Source organism: Mobula birostris, chromosome 13 (assembly GCF_030028105.1).
Source record: "Mobula birostris isolate sMobBir1 chromosome 13, sMobBir1.hap1, whole genome shotgun sequence".
NCBI lineage: Eukaryota > Metazoa > Chordata > Chondrichthyes > Myliobatiformes > Myliobatidae > Mobula > Mobula birostris.
Genome location: NC_092382.1, coordinates 45746715 through 45771785, shown reverse-complemented (window position 1 = coordinate 45771785; position 25071 = coordinate 45746715). Strand labels below are relative to the sequence as shown.

At 43.9% G+C, this 25071-nt stretch overlaps 1 protein-coding gene across 3 annotated transcripts in view; it reads right to left on the bottom strand.

The window, feature by feature from the left end:
* Positions 1 to 2317: 2317 nt before the first annotated feature.
* The window catches only part of LOC140206763 (NACHT, LRR and PYD domains-containing protein 3-like), a 37311-nt gene continuing 14557 nt past the window's right edge, over positions 2318 to 25071 (bottom strand). For all 3 annotated transcript variants that reach the window (XM_072274966.1, XM_072274967.1, XM_072274968.1), the window contains exons 8-12: positions 7733 to 9470; positions 7055 to 7141; positions 6729 to 6899; positions 6406 to 6573; positions 2318 to 6241 (exon numbers count right to left, since the gene is read on the bottom strand). In XM_072274966.1, coding sequence (XP_072131067.1) covers positions 6154 to 6241; positions 6406 to 6573; positions 6729 to 6899; positions 7055 to 7141; positions 7733 to 9470 — 2252 coding nt within the window. In that variant the 3' untranslated portion in view covers positions 2318 to 6153. The remainder of the gene's footprint in view (positions 6242 to 6405; positions 6574 to 6728; positions 6900 to 7054; positions 7142 to 7732; positions 9471 to 25071) is intronic.

Sequence of the window (25071 nt, the reverse complement as noted above, 5' to 3'; positions counted from 1 at the left end):
ATCGTTTTTGGCGATTGTCTTCGGAGGAGGGGGGTGGGGGGTGTTAATCACTACCAGAATATTGGTGATAAGTGGCTAATGCACTCAATTTCCTTTCTAAAAGGGTTTATCTAACGAATTTAATATTAAGCACACAGCGCTTATTTTCCTCGCATGAAAATAGTGATAAGTCAATTATCAGGGGAGCTTGAAGTAAGTGTTGAATGAACTTCCGGTAGAAGTGATAGAGGCAGGTTCGATACTATCATTTAAAGAAAAATTGGATAGGTATATGGACAGGAAAGGAATGGAGGGTTATGGGCTGAGTGCAGGTCGGTGGGACTAGGTGAGAGTAGCGTTTGGCACGGACTAGAAGGGGTGAGATCGCCTGTTTCCGTGCTGTAATTGTTATATGGTTATATAAGTCAATAGCATCATAACATTTTAAGTAACGTTTGGATATTAAACACACAGCACATATTTTCCCCGTATGAACATATAAAATCATTGCAACACACCAATATCACTGAATCAGTGGGAGCCCTGGGCTTGTTTTCCTGCAACAAGACGGTCCTATCGAGGGGTGACGGGAGACAGCGATACTCGAAGGAGGTTCCTTATGTCCAGTCTGTTCCGCAATTTAGTTTTTGTTGCATTCATTGCAGAGATTTGATGGAAATGGAAGCAACGTTTTCAGTGCTTCCGTGACTATCTCAGGATTTTTAGCCTTGACTTTGATCCAGAATGCCGGCAGAGATGTTATGTCAAGCATACTTTTCAGCCCGTCGTCATTTGCAAGCTGGAGGAGTTGATCTCCTTCCCGCGCTGACATTGATGACGCGCTGTTAATGACCTCGCGTGCGTAATGGCTCCACAGTGGGCGTGACGGGGAACGAGGAAAGGTGCAGCTGAGTCATATCGCCAAATCATATCGTTTCCTCGCGGCCCGGTGGCTGGGGACGGCTGCCCCAGTTCTATCTCACCTACCAATGGAAACAAATTTCCTACTTCTATCTTATGTCAGAGAGACAGACTCAGTGCCAGAGACCCGGCCACTGTGACTTTTCTCTATTAGGTCACCGCCTCACAACAGTATCCAAAGTGGTGAGGAGGCTGGCCACAGGGATACTCTGCACTGGCTCCCGAAACCCCTTTTTCTCTTCCTGGTTGTCACCCAGTTTCCCGTGCCCTGTACCTTGGGTGTAACTACCTCTCTATTTGTCTAATCCGCCACCCCTCAGCGTCTCGAATGATCCGGAGTTCATCCAGTTCCAGCCCCAACTCGTTTAACACGGCTTGTAAGAAGCTGCAGCCTCTCGCAGTTGTAGTTGTCAGGGACACTGGAGGTCTCGCTGCCTATCCACATCCCTGAAGAGGAGCATTCAACGATCCTGCCTGGAATCTCTGCTGTCCTAACTGAGCAGATGTAGTTTACCAGGAGATGTTACTTTATTTCTTTTTCTTTCTCTGACTGAAGTCTCTCTTGCTGAAGCCTCGAAGAGCCTCAAGATCACCACTCTCACTCCGTCCACTTAGACAATGGCCACTGCGACAATACACAGTTACTGAATTGATTGTACACACTACTATAGAGTTTTATCAGGTAGCAACGTAGCTTCCTGGCTTTTTCACTCAGTGCCTTGACTAATAAAGGCAACCATGCCATTTGCCTTCTTAAACACCCTTTCAATCTCTGCAGCCACAGTCAGGGAGCTGTGGACTTGGATTCCAATATCCCTCTGTTCATCAACACCATTCAGGGTCTTGCATTTAACAGTGTACTGCCTTTTTACATTTGACCCAGTGAGGTGCCAAGGAGAGGGTCTGATTCCAGGAATGAAAGGGTTATCATACGATGAACGTTTGATGGCTTTGGGTTTGTACTCGCTGCAATTCAGAAGGCTGAGGAGGATCTCACTAAAACCATTCAAATGCTGAAAGGCCTGGACAGAGTAGATGTGGAAAGGACGTTTCCCATGGTGGGAGAGACTAGGATAAAAGTGCACAGACTCAGGATAGAGGGCTGCCCTTTCAAAACAGGGATGCAGATAAATTTCTTCAGCCAAAGGGTGGTGCATTTGTGGAATTTCTTCCACGTGCAGCTGTGGAGGCCATGTCACTGGTGTATTTAAGGCAGAGATTGATAGGTTCTTGCTTGGACATGACAACAAACGTTATGGGGAAAATGCTGGGAACTGGGGTTGAGGAGGAGATAAAAAGGGTTAGCCATAATTGAACGGTGGAGCAGACTCAACCGGCCTGGTGGCCTAATTCTGCTCTGAAGTCTTATAGTCATATGGTCTTATGATCATCACTGCTCAAATCTCATTGTTTTCTCTCAGGTCCTGTTGAATTTATTGCCAAGTGCACAAATATGGGAAGGTACAGGTACAGAGAAACACTGACTTGTAGAAGCGTTATTGGCAAGTACATTCAGATAACACACGGAAAATCAATTATACAAAACTCTGCCAGTAACAATACAGAAATATACATTTTGTGTCATTATCAAGGTATAAATTTTGTGTCACGATCAATATATAACTGTACATTTTGTGTCATTAACAAGGTATAAATATAAATTTTGTGTCATGACCAATATATAATTATACATTTTATATTATTGAGAACATATAAATATTCATTTTGAATCAATAACAGACTCGGAAATGTTGAATTTGGTCCCTCAACCAAATTGTTGACACAGTTTGGGAACAACTGGGCTCCAACAACTGGTCCCTACAACACCGACTGGATCAGCCTGCAGGCCCAACAAGGGTCTGATTATTCCATTTCTTTAAACACACAGACAACAGGAACAGGAGCAGGCCACAGGAGATGGGATGGTGTGGTGGGAGGTTATCTCAATGACTGACCCTGTGTGTGTGTGTGTGATGTGACGCTGTGGAGGGATCTTCACTATGCCTGACACAAGAAATTTGTAATCGGATAGCCCAAAGTGAGACTTTCTCAAGGTCTGACCATGGAGATGTATCGTGGGATGGTGTGGAGGGAATTCGCTGTCTCTCACCCTGTGACTATGTGATGTGAGGGAGCATCACTCTGTGTCTGACACAGGACTTTTGTCATGGTATGGCCCGGTGTAAGCTTTTCCCAATGTCTGACCCTCGGAGTGTATCATGGAATGATGTGGAGGGAATTCTCTGTGTCTGATCCTGTAAGTGTGATGATACTATGTGGAAGGAGATTCATTTTGTGCCTAATCCAGGGATTCTGAGCTGGGATGGTGTGGAGGGAGCATCACTCTGTGTCTGATCCAGGGAGTGTTAACTAATATGTTGTGGTGGGAGATTCACTCAATGTCTGAGCATGTGAGTGGTGATGTGACAATGTGGAGGGAGCTTCACTCTGCGTCTGACACAGGGATATTGTAATTCAACGTCCTGGAGTGAGACTGATGGGACGATACAGACGGAGCTTCACTCTGTCCGACACCCCATGCTGTTTGCTTCTGTTCCATTCTCTTGTTCGCGACCTTTGTGGACGCAGGTCAGATATGACACAGTATATGACCTTCCTATCTCTTTTGTCGTTTTTGTCTGTGAGAGTAAGAGAGCATGGGGGTCAGAATAGTGCTCATATCTGGGGGTGCGAGGAAGCGGTAATCAGCCTGGATGGGGATGAGGAGTGAAGAGATCCTGGGGACCAGACACTATCAGACTGACATCCCTCAGCCTGGAGCTGAGAAGCTGCTGTACCAGTGTGAGGAGCTCAGACCCATTATTGCAGTTCACTGGGTGTGTGGGGGCAGCAGTATCCTCAGGTCACTGTTTCTCCTCGAATGAGACTCGAGTCTGACTCCAAGACAGGAAGTTACAGCGGTTTATTGATTTCATCAGGACAAATGTAAATTAAACAATGTGTGAGCTGCTGACGTGCAGGAATAAATAAGCTGTTCCCGACTCACTGACAGTCACACTGACCCGGGTGACAGATTGAATAATCAGCTACGTTTCTCACTGTCACTCTGCATCGGGGAACTGATGATTATAAAATCACACTTCAGGGCCGTGTCCGGGATCGCTGCAGATCCAGGGTCACTGCCGAGGTATTGGTCAATTTAACATCATTATATTGGCCAGACTGCCGAATACACCGTCCTCAGCAAAGGGAGCAAAAGGATTCTGTCAAACATGAGGAAATCTGCAGATGCTGGAATTTCAAGCAACACACATCGAAGTTGCTGCTGAACGCAGCAGGCCAGGCAGCATCTCTAGGAAGAGGTACAGTCGACGTTTCAGGCCGAGACCCTTCGTCAGGACTAACTGAAGGAAGAGTGAGTAAGAGATTTGAAAGTTGGAGGGGGAGGGGGAGATCCAAAATGATAGGAGAAGACAGGAGGAGCGGGGATGGAGCCAAGAGCTGGACAGGTGATTGGCAAAGGGGATATGAGAGGATCATGGGACAGGAGGTCCGGGAAGAAAGAAAAGGGGGGAAGGGAACCTAGAGGATGGGCAAGGGGTATAGACAGAAGGACAGAGAGAGAAAAAGAATGTATGTATATGAATAAATAAATAAATAAATAAATAGATAAATAACAGATGGGGTACGAGGGGGAGGTGGGGCCTTAGCAGAAGTTAGAGAAGTCGATGTTCATGCCATCAGGTTGGAGGCTACCCAAACGGAATATAAGGTGTTGTTCCTCCAACCTGAGTGTGGTTTCTCTTTACAGTAGAGGAGGCCGTGGATTGACATATCAGAATGGGAATGGGATGTGGAATTAAAATGTGTGGCCACTGGGAGATCCTGCTTTCTCTGGCGGACAGAGCGTAGGTGTTCAGCAAAACGATCTCCCAGTCTGCGTCGGGTGTCGCCAATATATAGAAGGCCACATCGGGAGCACCGGACGCAGTATATCACCCCAGCCGACTCACAGGTGAAGAAGTGTTGCCTCACCTGGAAGGACTGTCTGGGGCCCTGAATGGTGGTAAGGGAGGAAGTGTAAGGGCATGTGTAGCACTTGTTCCACTTACAAGGATAAGTGCCAGGAGGGGGATTGGTGGGGACGAATGGACAAGGGAGTCGCATAGGGAGCGATCCCTGCAGAAAGCTGGGGGCAGGGAAAGGTGTGCTTAGTGGTGGGATCTCATTGGAGGTTTTGGAAGTTATGGAGAGTTATAAGTTGGACCCGGAGGCTGGTGGGGTGGTAGGTGAGGGCCAGGTTAACTCTAACTGGTGGGGTGGTGGGAGGATGGAGTGAGAGCAGATGTACGTGAAATGGGGGAGATGTGTTTGAGAGCAGAGTTGATAGTGGAGGAAGGGAAGCCTTTTCCTTTAAAAAAGGAGGACATCTCCCTCCTCCTGGAATGAAAAGCCTCATCCTGAGAGCAGATGTGGCGGAGACGGAGGAATTGCGAGAAGGGGATGGCATTTTTGCAAGAGATGGTGAGAAGAGGAATAGTCCAGATAGCTGTGAGAGTCAGTAGGCTTATAGTAGACATCAGTGGACAAGCTGGCTCCAGAGACAGAGACAGAAAGATCTAGAAAGGAGAGGGATGTGTCGGAAATGGACCAGGTAAACTTGAGGGCAGGATGAAAGTTGGAGGCAAAGTTAATAAAGTCAACGAGCTCAGCATGCGTGCAGGAAGCAGCGCCAATGCAGTCATCAATGTAGCGAAGGAAAAGTGGGGGACAGATACCAGAATAGGTTTGAAACATAAATTGTTCCACAAAGCCAACAAAAAGGCAGGCATAGCTAGGACCCATACGGGTGCCGATAGCTACACCTCTAGTTTGGAGGAAGTGGGAGGTGCCAAAGGAGAAATTATTAAGAGTAAGGACTAATTCTGCTAGATGGAGCAATGTGGTGGTAGAGGGGAACTGGTTAGGTCTCTCCCGGGATAATCCCACCCCGGGACACTGGTGTCCCAGACTGAAACCCGCCATCCTCAGGATCTTCCTGTCTGAGTTATTCCCCGGGGTTTCACGTGGGGGAATCTCGAACCTGCACATCTGGCGGAAGCTGCATCAGCGGACAACAGGTGGAAATAAGACACTGCAGGATCGCTTCCGGTGTCACAGAGCACGAGGCTGGTGTCAGTTCCATTAGAACCGTTGGGAATTACATCAGGCGCGTGGCCATTAAAGGGGAGGGCAGGGAATCGGCCAAAATATCCCCATCCCGCGGGCGGGGAGGTTCACACATTCAGATGTTCACAGGATCACTGTCAGTCCGGGTCTGGGTTCTTGCAGAGATCTCAGCTCCTTCTTCCCGGTCTCACTGAACCGATTCTTCACAAGCCTGAAACAGATCGAAGAATAAAGATGAAATAAACAGATTACACAACAGTGTCAGAAACAGGGGACTGGGGTTAATGTTTCAACAACAATCACAGACAAATATCACTAGAAAGCCCGAGGATCCGCTGATATTTTATCACATTGAACATTAACACAAACACTCACTGAATCCGCTTCAGACTCGGTTGGTTCAGTATGAGGCAGCGGAGATCGGGGACAGATCGGTCTGTCAGCAAGTTCCATCCCAGCCTCAACTCCGTCAGCGACAGGTTTGTTCTGAGAGTAGAGACGAGATCCTCAGCACCAGAATCTGTGAGACTGACACTGTCCAACCTGGAGATAAGAGAGAGTGAGGGTGAAGGACACAGAGAGACAGGAGACGGTACAAATCCCCAGTGTTTATCAGTAACACACTTACTGATCACATTTATGTTCAATGTCAGACACCCAGTGACTGTAAACACAAACTCCCACAGTCTGGTACTTACCACAGTTTCTGTATTTTACACTCCGAGTTCCTCAGAGCCGCAGACAAAAGTTTCACTCCTGAATCTCCCAGTTCATTCTCACTCAGGTTCAGCTCCGTCAGTGATGGGTTTGTACTGATAGAGAAGACGAGATCCTCGGCACCAGAATCTGTGAGACCGACTCTCTCCAGCCTGGAAATGAGAGAGAGTGAGGGTGAAGGACACAGAGAGACAGGATTCAGTACAAATCCCCAGTGTTTGTCAGTAACACAATTACTGATCATATTAACGTTCAGTGTCAGACACCCAGTGACTGTAAACACAATCTCCCACAGTCTGGTACTTACCGCAGTTTCTCTATTTTACACACCGGGTTCCTCAGAGCCGCAGAGACCAGTTTCACTCCTGAATCTCTCAGGTCATTCTCCCCAAGTCTAAACACAAACAGACAAATTGATGAACAAAGTAATTCAACCAGAGAGTCTGAGGGAATTTCTCTCACATGGATATTTCAGGGAACATTAAGCCCTTCAGTAAGTCACTGATCGGAGTTCCCATCAGTGTCAATGTCCCTCACTGCCCAGCTCCAGGATGTTCACTGAATGTCAGTAATTTAGTCTGTTGGTGTGACCCTGTAAACTCCACATATTCTGTCTCATTCCCTGATGGTTAGAAAAGTGTTCCTGACTTGAGAGCATCGGAAGGGGCAGGGCCACAGTGAGGAAGATTTATTTATGGGAGATAGTGGACAAGACCCCACCTGAGGAAAGGGATAGGAAGAATGGGGAAGAGAGATCACACAGGAGGACGGGGGATGAGGGAGAGGTCCCAAAGGAGGATACCAATGGGAAAAGATAATCCAATAAGATGAACCCTCCCGTCCTTGGGAATTACTGACCGATCCTCTGGTCATTTGTCCCAATTCTTCACAATCTGATTTACTACAGTTTCACCCAAATTCTTTTATGTTGAAACAACACAATGGAACAGTTTCAGAGTTCAGAGTGAGAGATAAATAAAGTTACCTCAACTCCTGGCACTTGTGCAGCCCAGGTCCCAGCCGCTGAATTCCTTCACATTGAATGTGGCAGTTGTTCAGTTCAAGCTGTTTTATTGTGTCACAGAGTCCGATGGCATGAGACAGGACTGCGCAGTCAATCGGGGTCAGTGTCATTCCATCGAATGAAAGTGTTTCCACAGATCCCAGTGCGGCCTGAGCCAGTCCACGATTCTGAGACTCAAACAGGTAGTGCAATGTGTTCAGGAGGCTCCTTTTACCGGCTTCACTCCACGTGTTTCCACTCTGGCGTTTAACCTCCTCCTTCACCCAGTCAATCACCCGGCAGGTTGTTTGATGAGGAAATGGACCCAGAAACTCCTCCAGGCCTCGAGCTGTCATTGGGGAAGAGAGACCAGCAACAAAACGGAGAAATATCTCAAATCGCCCATCTGTCGTGTTGTGGGCTTTAGTGAGGAATTTGAGGATATTCCCAGGATGTGGATTCAGGAATTGTGCGACTGCAGCTACAAACTCTTGGATGGTGAGGTGTGGGAATGTGTACACCACACATCGGGCAGAATTCTCTCTCTCCAAAAGCTCCATCAAAAACCCGGACAGGAACTGGGAAGGCTGCAGATTGTAGTTGATCAAATCTCCATCTGTAAACACAATCTTCTTCTCGGACACTCCTCTGTAGGCCATCTGACCAACCCTGAGTAACACATCACGGGGGTTCTCAATCTCACGGCCGTGGTTTTTCAGGATGTTGTAAATATAGTAGGAGAACAGTTGGGTGATGGTCTTGGGAACTCGCTGCGGGTCCCTGACTCTTTGTGTGAAGAAGGGTCCCAGTGCCAGAGCGAGGATCCAGCAGTAGGAGGGGTTGTAGCTCATGGTGTACAGGATCTCGTTCTCCTTCACATGTTTGAAAACAGCTACTGCCACTGCCTGATCTTCAAAATGCCTGATGAAATATTCCTTCCGTTCCTCACCAACAAATCCCAGGATTTCAGCACAGACACTGATCTCTGCCTTTTCCAGTAAATGTAATGCAGTGGGGCGGGTGGTCACCAGCACCGAACACCCTGGGAGCAGTTTGTGCTGGATTAAACTGTACACAATGTCAGACACCCTGCATTTGAATTCAGGATCTGGGCACTGGTGCTTGGGTTCTGTATCTCTCCGACCGTCAGCAAAATCGATTCTGTGCTTGAATTCATCCAAACCATCGAATATAAACAGCAATCCCTCTGGGTTCTTCCAGACCTCTCTCAGGAAATTCCCAAAGTAAGGATACTGATCCAAAATCAGTTCCCTCAGGTTTACTCTGCAGTTAATGGAGTTTAAATCCCTGAATTTGAAACTGAAGACAAACTGGAATTGTTGGTATATTTTCCCTGTGGCCCAGTCATAAACAATCTTTTGTACCATTGTTGTTTTCCCGATCCCCGCGACTCCGGCCACTGCTGCTGAACTCCCAGATTTGGATTTACTCCGGGAAAAGCTGCTCTGGAATAACTGATCAGTCCGGATTTTTTCCAGCTCTCCGCGGAGATGTTTCTCTCTCCACTCCTCGTGGTCTCTGCCTCTTGCTAGCAGCTCATGTTCCACTAATCGTCGATCTCGAACAGTAGAAATGACCGTGAGCTCAGCGTATCGATCAACCAGCTGGAAAACCTTCACCTTCTCCCTCATCAGGATCGTGTTCACTCTCAGTGTCTCAGTTTGTGCCCGCAGAGTCTCCTTGTGTTTCTGTTGAACATCTTCCATGGGAACAGAGAACATTGTCAAAGTGTTAAATGGCTCATCTGACAAAGAATTTTATAAATTCAACATTCAGTGCTTGAGATTACATGAAGTAATTGAATGCTTCCATGGATATTGGGATAGAAAGTAAAACTCTGTTCACGGACACCAGAACTGACAGCGATGGATATCCCAGAAAATGCCCAACCCTCATATTCTGGTACTACTGACTTGTGAAGCTGAGCATCCCCCTGATATCCTATTGCACTTCTATTACAACAACATTTCACTACATTTAAAGCGTTGTTTGTAACATTAACAGACGATGTTAATGTTGATCTGGTGTGGAAATATGGAGAGCAGGACACTGTGCGTTTTGGCAAATCTGTACACTGGGGAGTCACAGGTGTCCACTGCTCTTGTATCTAAACAGGAGCAGAATATGCGGGAAATACTCAAGTCGGGCAGCATCTGTGGAGAGAATCACAGTGAGGTTTCGGATCGACAGCTCATCGGAAAGACAAGAAAGAAAATTGTTTACTTTCGATTTCAAAGATGGAGGAGCGGTGGACAGATGGAGTCTCTGTGAATGGAAGAGACAACAAATGTGTCAGTGATGTACGTCGTGTTTCTGGGAGAGGGCGGTGAAGTCTTGGCAACTGCTACTGATCAGTCTGGCAGTGGGGTGTGTGGAACTGTCTTATGAGGTCTCCGCCTGTCAGGGTCGACCATGGATGTTACCTCCCAGCTGACTCGATACGGGAGCCAGGACACTGCGATATGGAGAGCCAGCTGTTGCCCATGTAGCGTTCTCCCCTCTTCCATGCATCTGATGAAGACAAAGGAACGGCAGAGACTGATACAGCTTGGGACCAGAAGCATCGCAGGAGTAGCCAGTTTGCGCTGATCACAACATAAGTCTGCCTTAGGAGCTCCAGCTCTAGGTTTTTGCCTGTGGGTTTACTCCCATGAGGGATAGAGTTGCAAGGCAGTGGAGGATTGAGATCAGAGTTTTCCTTCCCCTGGATGAGATGCCAATCATGTCTGACGAAACCCAGCTGCCCGAAGCGACTAGTTGTAAGGCCCAGTAACCCGCCTTTGCCCTGTCTGCTCTCGGATGAAATGCTTCCACCGGGCTTAGTAGCTAAGCCACACATGAAGGCCAGGAGCTGGACTTGGTTGACAGAGGGTATTTGATTCGGACGCTATTGGGAGAATTTAATAGGTCATGGGGGCTTATCCCCATCACCACCCCACGGTATAACAATCTGAAGCAATCAAGGGTCACTGCATAATTGACAACAATAAATCGGTAAATTGATTTATTATTGTCAAATGTACCGAGGTACAATGGTAACTTTTCTGCATGCGATCCAAATAGATCATTTCATCACATCAGTGCATAGAGGTTGCACAAGGCAAAACAGAACAGGATAGTTCAGGGAAACAGTATTGCAGTTGCCAAGGAAATGCAGTGCAGGCAGACAATAAGGCCAAAGGATCTTCAGGGAAGGGTTCAAGAGCTTAATCCGGAAGTGTATTGAGGGTGTTGTTCCCCAGATATCAGTCACGGTCCACCCAAACCAGAAACCCTGGATTAACAGTTCCGTGCGAACAGCACTTAACACGCGGCAGACAGCTTACATTGCCGGTAATTAGAAGGAGCTCAAGAAATGCAGCAAAATCATCAAAATGCAGCAGGGAGCCCTTGGAGTGAGCTGTACTTTGGCATTGCTCCATACCCTTTACTTTTTTACACGTAACCACTCTTACTTACTTCAACTATTCCCACACTAAACGATTTATGTCACATTTATGTCATTGAACTGTGACTTTCACTCACTGAAAATGAATACCAGAGCACGAGAAGTTAAAGAAGGGAAAGGTCCCGGCAGGAACGGGAAGAAAAATGGTGATCCTGGAACATCGAAGGAAGTTCCGATAACTACGGAAGTAATGAAGGAACTTCCAGATGAAACAGTTAATCAAAGACTCACCCTAATTGAAGGAGTGTTGAAGTTGATGCAGGAAGATTCCAGATTACTCAGACGTGAAATCGATCAACAACAAGTTAGGATCTCTGAACTAGATCAAGATGGCTGCAAAAGGGATCGAAAAATTGAAGCTCTTGAAAAATGGTTAACTTCGGTAACTCAGCAGCTGGAACGTCATCAAGCTAAGACTATTGATCTTGAAAATTGCTCCCGACGACAGAATTTGCGAATAATCGGTTTTCCTGAAGATGTTGAGTCGGGAGATCCTACCAAAGATTTTTCTAAGTTGCTAATGGAAGTGTTTGGTTCCGATATATTGGAGGAGCCCCCACTACTAGATCGTGTGCATCGTACTTTTCATTTTAATCCGGAGAATTTGGCCAGACCGAGACCAATCATCATTCGGTTTCAATATGTTCATGACAAGGAATGAATTATTCGAGCTGCTCGAAAGAAAGGTATGATCCAATTTCAAGAATTCAAGTTCAGGATTGTCGATTACAGCCAAGATGTACTGAAAAAACGGATGGCTTTTAAACCACAGATGGCAGAACTTTATCGTCGGGTCTATAAAATAGCGCTACTGTTTCCAGCCCGTTTGAGAGTGGTTATGCTGGACAACTCGCACCGCCTGTTTAAAAATCCGATGGAAGCCCAAAGTTTTCTCAACAATCTGCCGCCCTCTGCGGAGAATTAATTAATGTATCATTTTTTTTCTCTCTCGTCTTTGATTTGTATAGTTCGAGGGTTTTTCCCCTTGATCTTGCAGTGTAGGTACACTTTATACTGTTAAATGATATTATGCTTTTCTGTTAGTGATCTTGTATATCTTACTCTATAATTTTTTGAAAGTTATTTAATTACAATTTTAAGGCTTGTTTTCTTTCTGAAATGTTACTGGAGTATTATATTTTAAGATGGTGGATTGTTTTCTTCTTCTTCCCAGAATCCTTTCTGTTTCTAACGTCACTTCCAATCATTTATATATGGAGAATTAATATAGTAATATGATCTGACATTTGATGTTCTTTGAAATATGAGTAAGAAGGAACTATTCGATGCTTCTAATCGCTGTAAGCTTTTTCTTACCGTTATGGCTATTTTTTTTAAAACTTTTTTTGAATATGGGTGGTATTTCTTTTGATAAACATATTTCTCTTGGGTTGCCTTCTGGAAAAATGGGGTTAGGATTAGCTTTAGATTTAGCACTGGCCACTGTCTGGCTTTTTTCTGAGTTTTTGTGGGAGGAGGGTGGTATTCTTGTTTTTATTTTTAATTCATTTTTGCTTTTTAAACAGGCTGACCTGAAACTACTAAAATGTCCGAAACGCCGTAACTTCCGGTTCCTCTTTGGACCTTTTTCCCTCTTCCGGGGTCATGAGTCTGTACTCTGGTCAACCCTTTACATACCTTGTGCTCGAGCTCGTTACGATGGATAAGATTATTAATTTGGTTTCTTGGAACACAAGTGGTTTAAACCACCCAATTAAACGGAAGAAAATGTTTTAAGTATTCCATAGGATGAATGCTCATATTATTTTTGTACAAGAAACTCATGTCCGGAAAGAGGATAATCAGCGTTTTTTTAGATTCTGGAAGGACCAACAGTATTAATCGAATTCACAGGCTAAAGTAAAAGGCATTTCTATTTTTATAGATCCGTCAATTTCGTTTCTGCACTATGAGACGATTTCAGATCCGAATGGCAGATTTTTGTAAATTACTGGTTTGTTATTTAACAAAACAGTTGTTATGCTTAATGTTTATGCCCCAAATGTTGACTTTCCTGATTTTTTAAGAATCTCTTCACATCGCTTCCTAATTTAAATGACAATATGCTGATTATGGGTGGAGATTTCAATTGTTGTTTAAATCCTTTGATGGATAGATCCAAGTGCAATCAAGTACTTCCGAACAAATTGGCTACCCTTATTAACTCTTTTATGACCGACTCTGGTATCTCAGAAATTTGGAGATTCTTACATCCAAATGAGAAAGAGTTCTCATATTTTTTCACATGTATATCAGCATTATTCAAGAATTGACTATTTTTTTTAAATCGACTCTCGACTAATTTCTCGTTACTGGTTGCGAATATGATTCTATTGCTGTTTCTGACCATGCACCGTTGAAATTATTTATTAACTTAAGGGATACATTTACTAATTCTAGATAATAGCGATTTAATACCACTTTACTTCAAGACTCGGATTTTGTCAAGTTTATTGAGGAACAGATTATTTTTTTCTTTACAATGAATTCTACGGAGGATATTTCCAGTGGGACATTATGGGATACTTTTAAAGCATATATTTGTGGACAAATCATTTCATATACTGCTGGATTAAAAAGGTGAACTAATAATGAAATACTTAAACTGGTTGACAAGATTAAAGAAATTGACAAGAAATATTCTATAGCCCCTAATCAGGAACTTTATAAACAGAGAGCTGAACTTCAAATGGAACATAATCTCTTATCATCATCTTTAATTGAAAGTCAATTAATCAAAACTAAGAGTCAATTCTATATACATGGTGATAAAACTGGGAAACTATTGGCTGATCAATTGAAATCAGTCTCGGTTAAATGACAGATTCTTAAGATTTGTAAACAAGATGGCACTTTGACAGTTGACCATGACTAGATTAATAAATCCTTTCAAGAATTTTATACCTCCTTATATCAATCAGAATTTCCTGATGACTCTACTATAATGCATGGATTTTTTAAGAAATTGAATATTCCAAAATTATCATCTAATGAACGGTCAAAACTAGATGTACCTATTACAGTAGAGGAAATAAAGAACACTATTTTTTTGATGAACTCAGGTAAAGCACCTGACCCAGATGGATATACAGTAGAATTTTTAAAAAAAATTCTCTACTATACTGACTCCTTGGCTATGTAGAGTTTTTAGGGATGCAGTATCTATAGGTAAATTACCACAATCTTTTTATCGAGCTTCTATTTCCCTAATTCTTAAAAAAGATAAGGATCCTACTGAATGTGCATCTTATAGGCCTATATCCTTGCTGAATGTGGATTCTAACATTTTTTCCTAAAATATTGGCAATGAGATTGGAGAATGTATTACCTCAAATTATTTCTGCTGATCAGACTGCATTTATTTAAAATCCTTACTCTTCTTTTAATATTAGGAGATTAATGAATATTGTTTATACGCCTTCACCCAGAATTCCAGAATGTGTTATCTGATTGGATGCTGAGAAAGCTTTTGACAGAGTTGAATGGAGATATTTATTTAACACCCTTGAGAATTTTAATTTTAGTTCTATATTTATATCTTGAATTAAACTAATATATTTCACCCCTTTGGCTTCAGTATTTACTAATAATCAAAGATTCACTCTTTTTCATCTATTCCGTGGTACTAGGCAGGGTTGCCCTCTTAGTCCACTACTATTTGATATCGCTTTGGAACCGCTAGCTATTGCTATTCGTGACTCCCCTAATATATTTGGCATTACCCGTGGAAATGAGACTCATAAATTATCACAATATGCAGATGATCTACCGTAATATATTTCTAACCCAGGAAAATCTATTCCGGCAGTATTAACTTTACTTGCTCAGTTTAGTAGTTTTTCTGGTTAGAAACTGAACCTAGGTGAGAGTGAACTTTTCCATTAAATATGCAGGTTCCCATTTACAGAAATTCTCCATTTAGAGTGACCACTGACTATTTTACTTATCTAGGAGTTAAAATTACTAAGAGACATAAGGATCTATTCCATTTCAACCTTTCACCATTAATTAATCAGGTTAAACAACTGATCACTAAGTGGTCCCCATTGTCTCTATCATTGATTGGCTGAATCAATGCTATTAAAATGATTATTTTACCTAAGTTTTTATATTTATTTCAAACGATACCAATTTTTATTCCTAAATCCTTTTTTGATACTATTGATTCTAAAATTTCCTCTTACATATGGCAAAACAAAAGTCCCAGATTACGTAAAAAATACTTCCAGAAATCCAAGAAAGAGGGTGGTTTGGCATTGTCCAACCTAAGATTTTATTATTGGGCAATTAATATTCGATATTTAATATTTTGGACGCAAGATTGGAATACAACTCCAAGCCCACATTGGGTAAACCTTGAAGGCCACTCCGTACAAGGGTTCTCTTTAGCTTCCATTTTAGGAACTTCACTTCCTTTTCTACCATCTAAATTGAATAAACAAATGTTTAACCCTATAATTAAACATACATTGAGAATATGGTTTCAATTTCGTAAATTTTTTGGCCTGAATGAATTTATGTTATCAAGTCCTATTGTATCTAATTTCTTTTTTCAACCCTCAGTTTTGGACCAAGCCTTTTTGATATGGAAAACGAAAGGTATAATACGCTTTTGTGACTTATTTCTGGATAGCTGTTTTATATCTTTTGAGCAGTTATCTAAGAAATTTGATTTGCTTAGATTCCATTTTCTTAGATACTTACAAATAAGAAATGTTTTAAATACTACGTTGCCTACCTTTCCGACTTCAAATCCTACTGATATTATTGATAAAATTTTAGGTTTAAATCCTTTTCAGAAGGGATTAGTAGCTATTATCTATGATATAGTTATGAAATTACAGCCAGGTATATCTGATAAAATTAAAAATGAATGGGAAAGAGAACTTCAACTTTGTCTACCTATAGAGAAAAGGGATAAAATTTTTCAATTAGTTAGCACTTCTTCTATACATAATACATAAACATACATTAACACAATTTAAAGTAGTACATAGAGCCCATATGTCCAAAGATAAATTAGCCCATTTTCATTCCCATATAAACCCTACTTGTGATAGATGTCACTCTGAGATGGCTTCTTTAATTCATATGTTTTGGTCCTGTCCTCTTTTGGAAAAATATTGGAAAGATATTTTTGATATTATTTCTACAGTTCTATGTTTTGATTTAAAACCCCACCCTATTACGGCAATTTTTGGATTGCCAATGTTAGAACATAGATGTTTGTCTTCTTCAGCCTGTCGGGTGATAGCATTTGTTACGTTAATGGCCAGATGGTCTATTTTGTTGAACTGGAAGGAAACCAATGCTCCTACTACATTCCAATGGTTCGCTCAAACTATATTAAGTTTAAATTTAGAAAAAATTAGAAGTGATATTTTTGATCCTTCGGTTAAATTTGAAGAAACTTGGAAACCTTATATGCAACATTTTCATATGATGTAATTTGACCTTTCTGAATTTTTTTTTATTAACTTAAATTATATGAATAGAGGAGCGGAGTTGATGACATTACTGAACGTGTCTGATTCAAGATACAGGTGTCCCCCGCTTTTCGAACGTCCGCTTTACGAAACCTCACTGTTACGAAAGACCTACATTAGTACCCTATTTTCGCTTTCAGAAGGTGTTTTCACTGTTACGAAAAAAAATTCAGCGCGCAAAAAAATCAGTGCACGATAAAAGGCAGCGCGCCCCGAGCAGCTGCTCTCCCCTGGATTCTCGCCGGCATTGCTTAAACACGAGCCTGTGAGCAGCTGTTTGCAAGATGAGTTCTATGGTATCGGAAAAGCCTGAAAGAACTCGTAAGGGTGTTACATACGGTAAAACTAGACATAATTAAGCGTTTTGATCGTGGTGAATGAAATAAGGACAACGTGAGTTTGGCTTGTGGAAGTTGACAAAGATGATGTTGAAGACGTTTTGGCATCCCATCACCAAGAACTGACAAATGAAGAGCTGATACAATTGGAAGAAAAAAGGATAACAGTTGAAACCGAATGAGTAATGATAAAGTACAACTTTAATTTTGAAAGGGTACGTCGGTTTAGGGGATATTTGCAGGATGGTTTGAGTCCTTATTAAAGAACTGTGTGATAGAAAAATACGCAAGGCTCAGCAGTCAAGCAAGCCTCTACATCAGCCACAGCAGACGACGAACCTTGATCTTCGACATCGAGGCAGGCAGTCATAGGAGAAGATGTGCTGCCTGCTCTAATGGAAACAGGCAACGAGATGACACCCCAGTGTCCCACCACCCCAACCCCCAGGCCACCGACAGATACCGACTCATGGAAAATGCAACGGTAGCCGGGAGGCACACAGCACATCTTTAAGAAAAAAGCCGAAATAAACATGCTAATTAATTAGGTGCCGACGACACGTAATTGTCGGCCCAGATCAGAGACGACGCAATCGGAAATTGGCACTGATCTGGGCCGACAATTACGGATGGCACCTAATTAATTAGCAAGTTTGTTTTGGCTTTTTTCTTAAAGATATGCTGTGTACCTCCTGGCTACCGCTGGACCCCTGCGTTCTTCGCGGCAATGTATCGCTCAGCGGCCTGGAGGGTGGGGGGGGGGGGGCCACTGCACCACCCAAACTCCAACGACTCAGTCTAACACCATCATCAGTCTGCTCGGCGCTGAACCAATTCTGGTAAGTGATACTACACTGTACATACATTATTTCTACTTTATATAGGCTGTGTATTTATCATATCATTCCTGCTTTTACTATATGTTACTATTATTTTAGGTTTTATGTGTTATATGGCATGATTTGGTAGGTTATTTTTGGGTCTGCGAACGCTCACAAAATTTTCCCATATAAATAAACGGTAATTGCTTCTTCGCTTTACAACATCTCGGCTTGTGAACCATTTCATAGGAACGCTCTACCTTCGGATGGCGGGGCAAACCTGTACTGGTCTAGCTCTGTTCCTTTTTGTTTTTTTTCTTTTTCTTTTGGGTTTTTTTTCTTTTTTTCTTTATGACTAATTTCATTATGAGTTTGGAAGTCTATTATACCTATGTTACTTAAATCCTTTTTGTATATGCTTATTAAGATTATTCCAATCTCTTTGTATGAACTTTGTTACTGTGTTTATAATTTTGAAAATTAATAAAAAGATTTAAAAAGAAAAGAAAATCATCGAGGCAGCGAAACGACAATACAGGCACAACTCTCCAGCAAGAACACACGCCGCAAGGTCTGTACACCACTGCAGACTTAAAAGCTAAGCGCAGTGGTGTTGCCAACATTGCTGCCTCTCTCCCAGAGCAGCTAGATCTTTTTTACGCTCGGTTTGATATCGCCAACACTGAACCTCCGAGGAGAGCCTCCAAAGCGACCTGCACCTTGGTTATCTCTGAGGCTGAAGTTCACAGGTGTTTCCAATGAGTGGACAGTTGCAAGACTGCGGGACCAGACGGCATCCCGGGGCAGGTACTCAGGATGTGCACGGCAGAACTGGCAGGTGTGTTTACAGATATTTTTTATCTCTCCCTCTCCCAGTGTAGAATGTCCTCCTGCTTCAAATCATCCCCCATTGTCCCTACCTAAAAGACCAAGGTAACATGTCTACTGACGTCCGGTGGCACTCACCTCAATAATAAGCAAATGCTTTGAGAGCCCGGTCAAGGACTACATCTGAAGCTTGCTACTACCCACACTGGACCCTCCACAATTCATCTACCGACACAACCGATCAAAAGATGATGCAATAACCACAGCTCTACACACAGTCCTTACACATCTGGAGAAGAATGATGCTTATGTCCTTGAACCTCAGTTCAGCATTCAACACCATCATTCCCTCCAGGCTTGACAAGAAGCTCAGAGTCCTTACCTTGTGCAGCTGGATCGCGAACTTCCCGTCAGATTGCCGGCAGGTGGTAAGAGTGGGCTCCCTCACCTCTGACCCTAAACACAGATGCCCCTCAGGGCTGTGTCCTAATCCCCCTCCTTTACTGTCTGTATACCCATGACTGTGCTGCCACCCACAGCTGCAATCTTTTGGTGACACTACATTGATTAGTCTAAACTCAAATAATAAAAAGGCAGCCTATAGAGAAGTCATCACCCTGACCTGGTTGTGGACGACAGGAGGAATGGAGACAGGCTGACTCTTATTGACATCAATGGATCTGGGGTTGAGAGAGTGAACAGATTTAAGTTCCTCAGCGTACACATCACCGAGAATCTCATGTGGTCTGTACTTACCGGCTGTGTGGTGAAAAAGGCACAACAGAACCCCTTTCACCTCAGATGATTGAGGAAGTTCGGGAGGGGTCTCCAAATCCTAAGGACTTTCTGCAGGGGCACAATTGAGAGTATTCTGACTGTCTGCATCACTGCCTGGTATGGGAACTGTACTTCCCTCAATTGTAGGACCCTGCAGAGAGTGGTGTGGACCGCCCAGTGGATTTGAAGTTGTGAACTTCCCAGTATTCAGGTCATTTACAGAGACAGGAGTGTAAAAAGGGCCCAAAGGATCATTGGGGACACAAGTCACTCCAACCACAAACTGTTCCAGGTGCAACCATCCGGGAAACGGTACCGCAGCATAAAAGTCAGGACCAACAGGCTCCGTGACAGCTTCTTCCACCAGGCCATCAGACTGATTAATTCTCTTTCTACAATTGTATACATATATACACGCTCACCACACACACCATACTGTAATTGTGCAGACAATTTTCCCAATATTTGTCAGTGATATTAAAACCTGATTCTGAGAACTTTTATCTGACTGTTCTGTAATTTTTTTTTAGATCTCTTATTCTTCTTCCTCATAGTGTCCTAGTTTGGGTTAATCTAAGTGCACTCGAGTGCACATGGTATTTTCTAAAAATTGCTATTTAAGTTCTTATTTTTTTTTCCCCATATTTTCCAGATCTGTTTCAGACCAGGATATTATACCAAAAGACTTATCAATATGGGCATAGGGAGTGTTTAGTACCTTTGTTATAGTTTTACTGTTCAGCTCTGTTTGGCAGATTTTCTTGAGCCTTGAAGTAAATTGTGTTGAAAGATTTTCTTTTATCACACGATGATCTCTTTTCTTTGCTTGTAGATATCCTAAATATATGTTTCACATTCATCCTTCGGTTGTATTGCATCCTGATGCTCTGTTTTATATTCTACTGGTTCTATTGCATATTCCTTTATGTTATTTTTCTGTACTTTTCAAGTCTACAGTTCATGTTTTTTTCTTGGGAAGTTAGTGCCATTATTTGAATTGATTGTTTTAGCTTTACTGATGCAAGAGTAACTAATTTCAAATCATTCCTGTATAGCTGTGACAAGGTATAATTAGTTTTTTTTGTTCTGATTTGATACCCGATTGTTGTCCACTTCACTAAATTACAGTGGGTTTAAAGCCAGACTCTGGAAAATGGCTCCATTTATTTTGATAATGGTGTTTGCTCCTTTGTGGTTGTTAATGGGGAGATTATTGTACGTCACTGTCTCATTAGATGTTGCAGAGATTGCATGCATCTTGTATGTATTAGGAACTTCTCTTAACCTTGCAAGAGATAGAATGAAATGGTTTTTGATAGGCAATATAACATTGAAAGAATTCTGCTTTCCCCAGGGCTTGCTATAGAATTACGTAATCTATTATCAGTTGTTCCTTAAATCCGTTCATACCCTAACGGTATCTTTCCACTCTTCTGTCAGCATATTGTGGTTATCTAAGTGAGTGGTCATTAGCTATGAGATGCACGATGCTACAATTTTATATATAAGGTTGCAGAGTGGTGGTGGGGGAAGGGGAGACGGGAGTCGACTCCAGCCCTGAACTCCAGGCCAGGTCTTTATGTGCTGCTGTTGTGACTCCCGTCTCCCCTTCTCCCACCACCACTCCGCAGCCCCGTCTTCCTCAGATCCCACCGTCAACTCCTGGGCCCTCGGAGGCTCCATCTTCCTCTCACCCCAACCCTCCCCTCTCCATTGACACCCCCAGCCTCCCCCCTCCCCCCTCTGATCCCAGCTCTCATCCGTGCCGGGTCTTTACCATCCCCTCCGACCTTCAACTGTCGGAGGCAGAACGCTCTGTTCTCAGTAAGGGCCTCACCTTTGTCCCCCTTCGCCCACACCTCAGCGAGTTCCGTGTTCGCCACGATGCGGAACTTTTCTTCCGCCGTCTCCGTCTCCGAGCCTACTTCTTCAGCAAGACTCTTCCACTCCCACCGATGACCCCTTCTCCCGTCTTCAAACCTCCTCCTCTTCATGGACACCCCGCTCTGGTCTTCTGCCTGCTCTGGATCTCTTTATTGCTAACTGCCGATGGGACATCAACCATCTCGACTTCACCGCACCTTGTCCCCATTCCAACCTCACTCCTTCCGAACGCTCTGCTGTCCACTCCCTCCGCACTAATCCTAACCTTATTATTAAACCCGCCGATAAGGGAAGTGCTGTTGTAGTCTGGCGTACTGACCTCTACCTTGCCGAGGCACAGCGACAACTCGCAGATACCTCCTCTTATTTACCCCTCAATCATGACCCCACTAAGGAGCACCAGGCCATTGTCTCCCATACCATCACCGACTTTATCCGCTCAGGGGATCTCCCATCCACTGCTCCCAACCTTATAGTTCCCACACCCCGCACTTCCCGTTTCTACCTCCTACCCAAGATCCACAAACCTGCCTGTCCTGGCCGACCTATTGTCTCAGCTTGCTCCTGCCCCACCGAACTCATTTCTGCATACCTCGACACTGTTTTATCACCCCTTGTTCAATCCCTTCCTACCTATGTTCGTGACACTTCTCACGCTCTTAAACTTTTCGATGATTTTAAGTTCCCTGGCCCCCACCACTTCATTTTCACCATGGATGTCCAGTCTCTATATACTTCCATCCCCCATCAGGCAGGTCTCAATGCTCTCCGCTTCTTCTTGGATTCCAGACCTAATCAGTTCCCCTCTACCACCACTCTGCTCCGTCTAGCGGAATTAGTCCTTACTCTTAATAATTTCTCCTTTGGCTCCTCCCACTTCCTCCAAACTAAAGGTGTAGCTATGGGCACTCGTATGGGTCCTAGCTATGCCTGCCTTTTTGTTGGGTTTGTGGAACAATCTATGTTCCGTGACTATTCTGGTATCTGTCCTCCACTTTTCCTTCGCTACATCGACGACTGCATTGGCGCTGCTTCCTGCACGCATGCTGAGCTCGTTGACTTCATTAACTTTGCCTCCAACTTTCACCCTGCCCTCAAGTTTACCTGGTCCATTTCCGACACCTCCCTCCCCTTTCTAGATCTCTCTGTCTCTACCTCTGGAGACAGCTTATCCACTGATGTCTGCTATAAGCCTACTGACTCTCACAGCTATCTGGACTATTCCTCTTCTCACCCTGTCTCTTGCAAAAATGCCATCCCCTTTTCGCAATTCCTCCGTCTCCGCTGCATCTCCTGTCAGGATGAGGCTTTTCATTCTGAGACGAGGGAGATGTCCTCCTTTTTTAAAGAAAGGGGCTTCCCTTCCTCCACCATCAACTCTGCTCTCAAACGCATCTCCCCTATTTCACGCACATCTGCTCTCACTCCATCCTTCTGCCACCCCACTAGGAATAGGGTTCCCCTGGTCCTCACCTACCACCCCACCAGCCTCTGGGCCCAACATATTATTCTCCGTAACTTCCGCCACCTCCAACGGGATCCCACCACTAAGCACATCTTTCCCTCCCCGCCCTCTCTGCTTTCCGCAGGGATCACTCCCTACGCAACTCCCTTGTCCATTCGTCCCCCCCATCCCTCCCCACTGATCTCCCTACTGGCACTTATCCTTCTAAGTGGAACAAGTGCTACACATGCCCTTACACTTCCTCCCTCTCTACCATTCAGGGCCCCAGACAGTCCTTCCAGGTGAGGCGACACTTCACCTGTGAGTCGGCTGGGGTGATATACTGCGTCCGGTGCTCCCGATGTGGCCTTCTATATATTGGCGAGACCCGACACAGACTAGGAGACCGCTTTGCTGAACACCTACGCTCTGTTCGCCAGAGAAAGCAGGATCTCCCAGTGGCCACACATTTTAATTCTACATCCCATTCCCATTCTGACATGTCTATCCACGGCCTCCTCTACTGTAAAGATGAAGCCACACTCAGGTTGGAGGAACAACACCTTATATTCCGTCTGGGTAGCCTCCAACCTGATGGCATGAACATTGATTTCTCAAACTTCTGCTAATGCCCCACCTCCCCCTCGTACCCCATCCATTATTTATTTATATACACACATTCTTTCTCTCACTCTCCTTTTTCTCCCTCTGTCCCTCTGAATATACCCCTTGCCCATCCTCTGGGTTTTCCCCCCTCCCCCTTTTCCTTCTCCCTGGGCCTCCTGTCCCATGATTCTCTCATATCCCTTTTGCCAATCACCTGTCCAGCTCTTCGCTCCATCCCTCCCGCTCCTGTCTTCTCCTATCATTTTGGATCTCCCCCTGCCCCTCCCACTTCCAAATCTCTTACTAACTTTTCCTTCAGTTCATCCTGACGAAGGGTCTCGGCTCGAAACATCGACTGTACCTCTTCCTAGAGATGCTGCCTGGCCTGCTGCGTTCGCCAGCAACTTTGATGTGTGTTTCTTGCTAACTTGATTGAGTTCTTCCAGGTGTGATAGATGAAATTACACATTGATATTGTCTACTTGGATATTAGTCAGGTGTTGACAACGTCCCACATGGGAGGCTTATACAGAAAATTAACATGCTTGGGAACTGTGGTGAATTGTCCTGGCTGGCGGGGACTCACACTGGGAGAAATTTCTTCCACTGGCGGGTGGTGAATCTGTGAAATTATTGTCATAGACAGCTGATGAAGACAAGTCATTGGGTATATTTAAAATGTTCCTGATTAGGAAAATGGTCAACGTTTACTGGGAGAAGGCTGCATAATGGGGTTGAGAGGAATTGTGGAGCAAATTCACTGAGTCGAATGGTTTAATTCTGTTCCTAAGTCTTAGGGTGCATCAGGAGTATTGTATTCACTTCTGATTGTCCAGCTCTAGCAATGATTGGAGAGGGTGCAGAACAGTTTCATCAAGACGTTGCCTGGATTCGGTGGCATGTGAGACAAGTGAAGTTTGATAGACTTAGTTTCTTTACTCTGGGGTTAGAATAGAGATCTGACAGAGGTGTACAAGTTTGAGAGATAAGAGTTTGGGTAGATGGCCTGTATTTTGTTTTTTTTCCCACATATGACTGGTGTCTAATACCAGAGGGCATTTGGTTAAGGTGAGATGGGGTAAATTTACAGCACTTGTGGGTAGCTTTTCACAGAGTGGTGCGTGCCTGGAATTCACTGCCTGGGTCGTGTCGGAGGCAACTATGATATATATTGTCCTGGATATAAATGAATGTCCAAGAAATGGAAGGATATGGTCAATAATACAGGAGAGGATAACAATTTTTTTTTTCCCCAGATATATAAAGAGTAAGGAAAATGGAAAGTGTTGATATCGGACCACTGAAAAATGATGTCTATGCAGTAATGGGTGAAACGGAAATGCCAGGCAATCTCTATGGAAGTCACTAGCGGAATTACAAAATGAAAAGAGCATCCGTGAACAGAATTGAATGGACTGCAAGTACGAAGGAGGTGCTTCAGGATCTGAAAGGTCTGAAGATAGAAAAGTCACCTGGACTGAATGATACAGTGTATCAGGAGCCTGCCTGGGGTGTGTGGGGATTCCCAGAGCAGCAGGGCCTGGAGTGAAGGCTTCAGCAAAATCAACAGCTGGATTAGTGGGAAAAATTTATTCTCTGAATTGTAACCTAAATCCATAGACCAGCAAGTGATTTATGGTAAATGTTCATTACCAGGTTCTGCCAAGT